This window comes from Cucumis melo, chromosome 2, assembly GCF_025177605.1.
Source record: "Cucumis melo cultivar AY chromosome 2, USDA_Cmelo_AY_1.0, whole genome shotgun sequence".
NCBI classification, from domain to species: Eukaryota; Viridiplantae; Streptophyta; class Magnoliopsida; order Cucurbitales; family Cucurbitaceae; genus Cucumis; species Cucumis melo.
Window position 1 is genome coordinate 9272714 of NC_066858.1, and position 11979 is coordinate 9284692.

An 11979-nucleotide genomic window follows, 5' to 3' on the forward strand; every position below is an offset into this window, starting at 1 on the left:
ACCTTTCAAATGTTCTGTTTTAATCCCCTTAGGTAACGAAGAACATCCAGTACTGAACTTGCAGCTTTGAATGCCTACAGTGTCATTCGTTAAACACATCATTTTGGTAGTAGCCACTGTCAGCTTCTATAGCATGTAGAAGCTAGGCGAGAAGAGTGTACGTGTTGTTTTGAGTTGTATATAGTTCTTTTGAAAGAAACTTTTTATTAAGTATTGAATGTACTATATTATTTGAAATATCAATGAAGTCTTCTTATTTTAATGAAGTCTTCTTATTTCATTTGAGTTCTCATTTCATGCTTAAATATGTTGGTTGCATTTATTTTCGCTTACTTGGCGTTCTACGTGTAATCTCACGAAGAGACTTGCGTAGAATGTCTAGGTGGTCACGTCCCCACTTGGTCGCATATAGTGACTTTTGGGACGAGGCGTGACAAAAATACCCACGTCAAACCACCATTATGGTCATTTTTTGTAGAATTTCTCAAATTTAAAACTATTACTAATAGCATCTATTAGTGATAACAACTAACACTGGTAGCATCTATCGTTGATAATTGCTATTAGTGATATATGCTATCACCGATAGCTTTCAATTTGAGATATGATTATTTTCCACAATTCTAGATTTTTTCACATTGAAAGCTATCACTAATAGCTACAATTAGTGAATATCATGGATAGCTATTATCGGTTATTATCATTGATAGCTACTATTAGTGATAACTTGTTGCCATTATGAGCATTTTTTCCTGGTTTTCTTAAATTGAATAAAGTTATCATTTATAGCAATTGATAGTTGTTATACATTGCTATCACTGATAGATGTTATCAATGATAGCTTTTAATTTGAGAAATATGTTATCAATTGATATAATTGATAACAGTTATCAGCGATAGCTTTTATCAATGATAGCCACTTGAGGGTAGAGTAACTTTCAATTTGAAAAATATGGTATTAGTTGTTATAGTTAACTATTATCGCTAATAACTACTGCCAATAATAGCTTTTTAATTTAAGAAATGTGATATCAATTGCTATCATTGATATCTTCTATCAGCGATGTTGCAATCAATTCATATTTTTGATAGCAACTATAAGTAATTTTTCTATATTTCTATCAACATAAAATGATATCACTAACATTATCTATCAATTATTGCATTAAAAGAATATCGTTTATAGCAAGTATAAGTAATATCATTAGAAGAATATTTTTCTAAGTGATATCTCCTTAGTAAACATATCAATTTTGAATTGATGAAGTTTAATTAGTCTATCAATTGAACTTTTTGATAGCTACTATCAACGATATTCTTCAATTGCGATCACTAATAATATCTATTAGTGATAGCAATAGAAGAATATCACTGATAGCATTTATAAGTAATATCTATAATAGGCTACTATATATCAATGATATCAAGGTTCTACTATAAAGTGATATTGTGGTTGTTTGTTTTTAGCATAAATGGACAAAGAAAAGATATCAGATTAGCATGCTATCAATAATATAGCTTTGAATGACTAATTACATACTATCCATATGATAGCTTCTATCGCTAATAGTATGAACGCAAAAAAATTATAGCAGATAGCCTTTTGAGAATATGTTATAGCAAATATAGTACATTGTTTTAGAATTTTGCAAATATGGTAAAATTCTCCTTTTTTAAAATACTCTTGATCTTTAATTTGTTATTATTCCTAAACTACCATTCAATAACTTATTTCTTTTTCTCTTTTTAATGCCCTAATCATCCCTTATTTCTTCTCTCGCTTTTTAAGGCCCTAAACATTCTTTCTCTTATAAAAAAACAATCTGTTTTTCTTACATAACTTAAGTATTTCTTCTCTCCCTTTTTAAGGCCCTAATCATCCTTTCTTATACAGGGTGTATTCTTTCTATCTTAATCTTGATTTTAAGATGTCAATAACACATTATTTTCAATATGAAATAAAATGGTTTTTTATCTGAGTAATTTAACTTTGTTTTTGTGATTTTTTTCAACTTTCTTTGATGTGTATTTTGAGTTAAATCTGATTTCAAATGATTTTGTTTTATTTTTTTACATTGATTTTGTTTTGATTTTACTTTGTATCAGTTTTGTATATCAGTTTGGTGATGTACTTATATTATATGTATTAGTTAGTTAATATACTTACTATGTGATTTTCATTTTTTCAAATTTTATGCAGTTTATTGTAGTATTATTAAGTATATAAACGATATAACTTAATGTATCATTACACAGTATATCAATAATATATTATTAAAGTATATCAACATATTAGTAAAATGAATCATTATTAGGTATATCAATCAAGTTTACTAGGGTATATTAATAGTGTATCAAGTGTATAAGAAGGACTTCAATCATATCAAATGTATTATCAATCAAGTGTACCAGTGAAGAGTACTAATTGTATCTGCAGGGCATCAGGTGTATCAAACATCTCACGTGTATTAAGCATATCAAAATTGTTGAGTGTACCAATGAAGTATAACATGCTTATTAGCAATGCATCAAGTATATTAAACTTATTAGTGAAGCATTTAAGTGTATCAAGGCCGAAAGGGTATCCATGTGTATCAAGAATAATCAAGTGTACTAGGGAATATTAGGAGTATCAAGGTGTTTATGGTATATCAAAGTGTATCAAGTGTGTCAAAGAGTATCATGATTCTTCAAATGTATATCAAGGTCCAAAGGTTATCGAGAAGTATCAAATATATATCGAGTGTACCAGGGAGTAGCAAGTGTATCAAGAGATATTAGATATAACATGTATGTATCAGATTTATCAAATGTGTATTAGTAACGACATGTATTAGTAACGAGGGCATTTGAGACACTTTACATCTTGTATATGTGGGTTAGGCTTTGTTTTTACCATTTTTGCAAACAATAAATGTGTGTGCTATAAACTTAATTATTATATCTTCTTTTGCCCTTTTGTAAGCGTCCCATAAATGAAATTGATATAGTTGCAACTTTTATTGAAATAAATTATTGATTTTAGGTTATGCTATAAACATTTATATCATATATGATTATCAATGATAAATTCATGAAAAACACATTAACATATTAGACATGTTGTCATTGATAGAAGTCATCGCTGATAGCACGAGAGAAAGGAAACTAAAGAGCAAAATTGATATTTTTAAAAAATTTAGCATATGACTGGTAAAATATTGTCATTTTTTTGCAAATATTGTTCACTTGTGCTATAGATTATATTTATTTCTAATTTGTACTATTTGGTGCAATTTTTTAAGGCTTTTTAGGTTTTTTTTCAAGTTTTTAATTGTTTTTCATATCCAAGTCTTATTATAAATTTGTTACTCAAATGATGATAAATTTGTTATTGTAAATTTTCATATCCATCTAGCTTTAGTTTGAATTATCTTATACATCCAGTGTATTTGTTTCCAATTGAAATATAATCAATTTGCTAATGTATTCAATTCATATTATATCAAAAGTTTTCTCCAACAATCTAAAGACAATTAATATCTGATCTTATGGTTGCAAACTCCTCTACCAATGTTGCTACTTTTGCCCTAATGGGCTCACACATTGTCAAACATCATGCTGAAAAAACCAGAGAAGTTCTAGGGAGACAACTTTAAGAAAGGGAAACAAAAGATGATATTTTATTTCACTACATTGAATCTTGCTCGTGTTTTGAAGGAAAATTTGTGTGCGGAAGAGAAGAATTGTTCAACCTTTGTCTTTTTAGGGTTCACAAACTTCTCACACTAAATTTGGCTCAAAACTCATATTTTCAAAAACACATCCAAGAAACCTTTAAGCCCCTAAAAAATATCTTATACTGTTACAGTAATAGCAACATGTAAAGGTAAAAGTAGTAGATTATACATTTTGATTACATGTTTGGAGGTAGGTCCCACAGTTCACCACGATTAAGAAATACAAGTAAACAACATCAAGCATAATCAAATGAGCTTTAACTACCATTAATAGATTGTGTCACTCCTTGTGTAAACATAACCTAAAATATAACACAGCTTCAACTACAGAAACCAAAATGGTATCAACTATATAAAAGGTATGAACAAAGTTCAACTCCTTTTTCTTAACACTCTTCTAGCAAAGTCATTTTAACGTCCAGTCTGTTCCAAATTTCTTTTTTTTTATATAGATCAGACTAGCGTGCGTTCTTTCATCAAAAGTTAAGTAAAACTCGAGGTAGGATGTCGAAAACAGCTTAATATTGAGGAATTCACATTTGTTCAGAAGCTTTTTACACAATTCATAGGCATTAAAGAACCAACGAAGGTAGAACAGTCCCTTGTCGGAGAAGTATATAATATTTCACACCATGCAGTTGAAAAACAGAGAAGAAACTTAACATGAAATCTTAAAACTTGAATTGTTGGTCATTTTTCAACTCTCAGCAACCAAGGATTTTTCAGAAATTGCTGATTCCGCATCACCGAAAACAATTTTGAGCTTAAAGCTGATGCATGTCAACTGTTGGTTCTTGCTATCTCTCAATATTATTTTAACGACATATGAACCCTGTATTGCAAACATCAGCCAACGTTCACGAACCAAGCTTCAAAATTATTTTACTAACGAGAAGAAACAGATATTAATCTAGCAAACAGGACTTACTGGTGGGGTAAATGGAGGTAAGCTTTGGGAGTGAGATAAAGAGAATTTTCCAGGTGCAATTGGACACGAAGTCTCTTCACAAAGATCATGACTTTCTGAATGTATATGCAGCCCAAATAAAGAGACCTCGACCACGAACTTCCCACCGGAGAGATTCTTCTCTGAATGGAACACATTGTATTTGTTAAATTAAATACCAACCCGTCTACACTTTCTCGCTACCTTTCCTCAAAGTGAATTCAACCAGATGATCATTAGGAAAAGTAACCAACTACAATTATATAAGAACAGTTCAGTATATCTGGAAACTGAACAAACTCGAGTTTTTAAATGAGGTTATTGGAAATTTGTTACTCAAATGATGATGAACTAACAACGGTATAGGCAGCATTCAATGAACATGCTATCAGGAAACTGAACAAACTCGAGTTTCTAAATGAGAGTAAAACTTGATGATAAGACAGTAACACCAGTAAACATATTAATCAGAAAGCAGAGATTACTTGAACACTTTCTAGTAAGTTCCACTTTACCATTTACCACTAAAAGAAGGTCATGAGAAAGTAATGGTACATGTTAATGGAGAAAGTATCAGTCACTCATACACCTAAAGAAAACCTGAGCATCTTACTCTATTATCATAGGGGAATGTCGCAAAAACAATAATTAAACTCAATGAGGTTCACATAGCACTCACAAAAAGTAGGAAAAATATGCTCCAGGCTTCCATCTCCCTAACACAAGTGAAGGACCCCTGTAGGGCCTTGAAGAAATGTGGCCTACACACGGGTAGGGAAGAAAGAAAAGGGAGGGGGAGAAGGAGAGCCTTAGCCTGAAAATTGAATTGTTCAGGGCTGACTCTCGTCACAAAAGATCCTTCAACAACAATGCTTAATTCTTCAGCAAAATTATGAAGAAACAAAAACATCCATAGAGAAAGTCAATATGCACGCATCTGTGGTTGACTAAGAAATCCAACTTCAACCAGCAACTTAAATGACAAAGTAAACACTAAATAATACACCTGTGTGAATGATTAAGAAGGAAAACTAATAATCACAACCACACACCATTTGATAAAAGTTCTCATAAATAGACCCTAAAGTTTCACTTCCATCATTCTGACCTTCATCAAAGTTTATTATCATACAAAATGTACATTTTCGAGAGATTTTCAAATTATAATATGCATAAAGCACAGGCATCCATCCAAGCATTTCATATGTAGTTAATCGCTGTCTATGAAGAGTGAACATACAATCAAACCTTGACTAAACCTAGGGATTCGAGTGCACAATAAGAATTAACAAAAACCTTTTTTGAAAATTAGTGAGAGAAATCAAGAGTAAACCAATGTTTATGTTAGGTACTCAACCTAACAAGGGAATACTCAAGAACACAAAGAACAACAAGAACAATAAAAGACAGAATTATATGAAAATATATTGAAATACATGCTATAATATCACAAGAACAAGTAATAATGTAGCCCCTAACCTTTCAAAAGGGCTAGACTCTCCCAAATTCCATCACAAGGAAATCCTACTAAAAAGTTCTTCTCCCTTTTCTACAACTTAATAATTTCCCATATGCTCCTTCTAAACACCCCATACTAAAGTCCTCTATTTCAATAAGTAAGGGGCTGTTTGGGGCGAAGAGGGACTTATAATAGTCTAAAGATTATAATAGTCTGGGTATTATAATAGTCTGAGGATTATAATAGTTTGCGTTTGGGGTGCAAACTATTATCTCAGCTTTTGTCGGCGTTGCTTCCTTTTGTGGTGGCTGCTACTGAGATTTCCGCTTTGGCTTGGCCTTCTACTTTTACTTGGCAAATAATTGGAGCTCAGTGAGAGAGGGAGTGTAAGGAAGAGGAGAAACAAGAGTGAGGACAAGTATTATCAGAATATTAGGATTAGGATTTTCCTAATCCTAGTATTAGGACCAAACATGAAGCGGGCTAAAATAGCCCACTCCACTCCTCTCTAATCCTAGGAGCAAACAGCCCCTAAGAGTCTTAGGGTTTATTAATGCATGAGAAATGCTGAAGATCAATAGATCCTGATTTCACCTCCACTACATCCACATCTACTCAGCCCTTAAATTTGATAGGAACCCAAGGTGGCGATTTGTAATTAAAAAACAGGGGCCTGATGTATTACAATATTAAAGAAAAACACAAAAATCAACCAACTGTGGATGCTCAAAATTGAGAGTCTACAGTCCGCCACTTGTGAGACAATATACAGCAATGGATGCATCAGATAATCAACTAACATCGGGGTAGCACGGGGCACTAAATCTATGATGTCCAAGTTAGTGTTGAGAATGAAATTCAGTTGCACGAAATTTGAGAGTATATAAGCTTACCTGAATATACCTACTCCAGATGAGAGAGTATTTCTAAAGTCAGATAAGGCCAGTAACCATAAAAAAGAATGTGGTGAGAGATAAGGGCTTAAATCATTCTAGATACACTAGAAATGTGAAGACCAAAATTGGACCAGGTCGGGAACAGAGCCCTTCCATAAGCAGGTCAAGACATTATCTACTTTGGTCGACCAGTTTAATAATTTTTCCAATGAGTAGAGAGAATTCATGCAAGACCAAACATGGATCCCAATCTGAGTTGAGATGATTAGATCATTGCATGGCTTAAGCTGTATCTTTTTCTACTCACTACAAATACAGTTAAATTCTGCGAATTTATAATCACAAATTTGACAATATTTATATAAGTTATTAAGGTTGTCCTCAAATATGAGAAGAACTCTAAGAAAATTTCTACGAAAAGAAGGTTAAGCTTCATATCAAATACTTCAATATTATCCCGTAGTTAAACGACCAGAAGAATCCTCTTCAATTAGTGTTGGAGCATAGTTAAAAGAACAATTAACAACACGTAAAAAAGAATAGCCATAAATAGGTTACTAATGCCCTTAGTCCTTACCAAATATGAATCATATGCCAATAGATAAGGTGAGAGTAAGCAGATTAATATGAAGAACAGTGAGGAAAACGAATTAAAATGACTGGAGAATACGAAATACCAACGCTTTACCAGTTGAGGCTGAAACGGTAAACGTGGCAGGCTGGCCACTCTTTACTGGATCAGGAGATACTTCGAGTTCATCGACCTTCACAGGATAATTACCTCTCCTATCTGATTCCAATTCACAATCAGACACCAATTGATCAAAAATTAGAAAAAACAAGAAATCAGAAGTTATAAATTCCTTTTCCTAGGAGAGTATCTTTCTTATCTCGAATTCCAGAAATCGGAAACTAAACAACATAGAGAAGGCGAATTCTTCCTTAGGCTTTTTTTCCTAAGGAAGTGAAAACTGAAAAAGTGAAAGTTGAAATAGAGACACGAACCGCAATATTCAAATTTGGCAGCAAAGATGACCGGAAAGAGAAGAAGAACGGTGAAGAGAAGGAAGATGATGCGATTGAACGACCGCCCTCCGTCCATGATGTCGTCGATGATTGGAGTTGGAAGGGCCGATCTGAAACAAAAGAAGTGAAGATGAAGAAAGAAGAAGAAAACTCAGCGACGATTCATGGAAAATACATTATTATGCCGAAGAAATAGACCAATAAAATAATGAGGTTTGTCGATAGCAATAATTTATTTTTTTCTTTTTGTTTTTCGAATAAAACACATTTTTGTACCCAAACACATTGTAGTCCAAGAGTAAAGTAATGGTCTGTATACCATTAGAAATAGTGAAAGATTAAAATATCTAAGTGACCATTAGAAATAGTGAAAGATTAAAATATCTAAGTCCAATCACCATTTTGAATAGTAATAACAGTTATTATCGATAACTTTTTTAATTTTCTTAAATTAAAAACTATCATCGATAACAATTAATAGTCGTTATTGATAGATACTATTATTAATAGTTTTTAATTTGATAAGTATGTTATCGGTTGATATAATTGATAACGGTTATCAGCCATAACTTTTATTAATGATAACCACTAAAAAGTAGAGAAATATAATATAAGTTTGCTATAATTAGTTGGTAAATTGCAAAAAAAAAAATAGTCCATTTTTGAGGGGTCGTGAGGTTTTAGAATTGATCGGAAGAAAATAGACTTTTGTAGGATAAAATATGCATGAAAAGTCCAATTTACCCTTAAACGAAATTTTTCCTTTCTCTTTCACCAAAATCACGACAAACTCACCATCTTCTTCCATTTATTCTATCTTCTTCCTTTAACTTCTCTAACCTCTTTGAAATTCTCTCTCTTAATCTCTTGCCACTTTAAATCAAGTTGTCGTGCAAACTAAGCGTTAATGTAGTTTGTTTGTTTGTTTGTTTGTTTGTTTGTTTTTCTTTTTCTTTTTTTTTTTTCTTTTTACTGTTATATGCTACTGAATTATATGGCTGTTGTTTTTTATTGTTAATTGCCACTGGTACTATGCATGCATGTCAGTTGCAGCCGTGTGGTAGAGAGATCAAACGACACTGGAACTCGCAAGAGAACTTGATTTGGTGCATAAACCTGAGGTTGTTCCACTCAGCATACTTTGGCAAGAGTTTGATGTTCCTGTTCTTCAAAAATGGATTAGTGGATCTTTGGTGGATTTTTTAGTCTATAATTGTTTTTAGTTTATTGTGTTGTTATTTTAAAGCACTGTGTTTGAAAATTTTCTTACGTTGAAATTCTTTAAACTCAATTTTTCTTTTTTTTTTTTTTAATTGAGCTGCTGATTCTTTAACTAATATGAAAAAATTAGCATATTTTTTTAACATAAGGAGAGTTACTATTTTTTTTTATCCAACAGGCATCTCACAAGTTTTAAATTTGAAATACCCGATTTCAAATCAATTCTACTCTCTCTTTTTTTTTCACATATTTTATAGAGTTTTTAAGTACTTTTTTTTATCTCGCAAACATCTCACAAATATCTTACAACTTCCAAACTTCAAGTAATTAATTCTAAACCAATTGTAGTTGATCTAGTAAGATTTTGCACATATTTTTAAGGAGCTTTTAGCCACTATTTTTTATCTTACAAACATATAGCATACATCTCGCAAATATGTCGCAACTTCTAAACTTTAAATATCTAATCTAATCTATTATATACTTGTTTTATGTGATTTAGGGTGATTCTACACACTGATTAAAGATACGACTAATATTTATGGTATGACTGATGTGTGGATGTTGTTGTGGATTACTAGTAGCTGCCTCCCTACTTGTAGCGATGTGTGTCCTTCCGCAATTGTGTCTCCTTTGGGATTCACTAGTTATTGTGTTTCCTTTGGGATCCACCAGTTATTGTGTTTCCTTCAATACCCACCAGTTATTGTGTTTTCTTCGAGATCCATAAGATATTGTGGGATCCATCATATATTGTGTTTCCTTTGGGATCCATCATATATTGTGTTTTCTTCGGGATCCACCAGTTATCGTGTTTTCTTCGGGATTCACCAGTTATCGTGTTTTCTTCGGGATCCACCAGTTATCGTGTTTTCTTCGGAATCCACCAGTTATTTTATCTCTTTTAGGATCCACCAAATTTTAGGGACACATCTGGTCTACAGTTGTGTGAGTTAACAATGTATGATTTACTAGTACAATACATCTTTAAGATATATGGATTAAGATATATGGATGCTTAGCCTCACCCTAGTAGTAGGGGTTTACTTACGGGGTATTTCTATACTCAACTTTTCTTATGTTATGTTTTCAAGTAAGAATATGAACAAGAAATATCCGTAGGTGAGCCATAGAGCATATTTAGCTTTTGCATATAGTTTCGTTTTTCTTTTCATGATTTAAATTTTAGAACAAAACATTTAGATTTATGATTATTTCATTTTATCTATTTATGTCAAATTAGATAGGTGTACCCAAACTTTAATTTACTTAATTATTTAATTATTTATGTTATTTCTCTAAAAGTTTTATAAAAAATATTGGTTTTAGTATTTGCATGTATGTAGTAACTTTTTTGAAAATGATTAGGATTGTTGAGTCGTTCCAGATGAAAGAAGAAATACAAGAAATTAATAATTTAGTCAATTTAACGCTTATAATTTCAAAATTGTAACAATTTATTTGTTCAACTTTAATAAATAACAATTTAATTCATAAACTTACGATTATTGATACTTTAGTCATTATTTTGAAAAGTAATATCAAATTTATTTACAAATTATAAAAGATTAGCTCTTTTGCTTTTGGCGGAAGGTGAGACTAAAAATTTAAATGTTGATTGAGAGCATGATTAGTTGATCATCTATTTTCTATATCATGGTTTTTGATTTATTGAACTTAGACGTCTATTGGGCGAATAACCTCATAAATATGTTGTTATTGTATATCTAGACTTTTAACTCTAGACTTAAAATTATAAAATTACATTTGAATTATATTTAATAAAGACAAAAATATTTAGAAATGAATTATGCCATGCTTAGCTTAAGTTGATTAGACCAAATCCATGGTCAACAATGAGAAATCCCTCCCAAAAGAGAGAGGAACTCTTCAAGGTTCTATATTGAAAATATGATGGAAAGACTTTCAACTACAATTCAAATTTGGCTATATGTAGCCTTACAAGAAAATAACATAATTACTTAATTAATTCTGATCTATATACTAATTAATCTAAATTAACAACTTAAACAAATATTAAATTAAATATACTAATTAATTTTTTAAAAAAAATCAAAATACTTATTATATGATGAAATAATTTTAAGGTTAATTTTCATAAATATAACAAAACACCAAAATATTTACGGCACATGTAACAAAATTAAAAAACTCATGAAGTCGGTAAAATATTTTCATAAATTCGATTTATCACTTCCCTTTCTTCTTATTTTTTGTGATTTATTCATCTTCTCTTCCAAATTTCTTTGACTCTTCTTCCCGATTTTCTTTCTTTTATTTTTATACATCTTCTTTTTTTTCTTTCTTCATCTTTTCTTTCTTTTTTTCGAACTCCTCTTCTAGAACATCGAGATAGTTTAAATATCACTTTGATATGATCTAAATGATCGTATACCTAGTCAACATGATCGTATACCTAGTCAACATAATCGTTTAGATTTGAAGCCCTTTTCCCATTGTTTAAAAAAAACTACATGATCGTGTGGATATGATGTAAGCAAATCGCGTACGTACCATAGTCAACTCAATCGTTTAGATTTGAAATATTTTTTCTATCGTTAAAAAGAACTACACAAATGTGTTGATACTACCTACATAATCGTGTATTATTTCCTACACGAGCACGTATCATGATCGTTTAGAAAAAGAATTACACGTGCGTGTGCGGTCAATTAATTACATGTTGATTGG

General features: G+C 31.3%; 1 protein-coding gene across 1 annotated transcript; it reads right to left on the reverse strand.

Moving 5' to 3' along the window:
- Positions 1-4224: 4224 nt before the first annotated feature.
- LOC103487184 (uncharacterized) lies at positions 4225-8330 on the reverse strand. Its single transcript, XM_008445410.3, has 4 exons — positions 8026-8330; positions 7709-7810; positions 4648-4808; positions 4225-4551 (listed from the first exon to the last, which is right to left on the reverse strand). Exons 1-4 carry the CDS (start codon positions 8120-8122, stop codon positions 4417-4419), a joined length of 495 nt encoding a protein of 164 aa, XP_008443632.1. The 5' UTR covers positions 8123-8330; the 3' UTR covers positions 4225-4416.
- Between the last annotated feature and the right edge of the window lie 3649 nt (positions 8331-11979).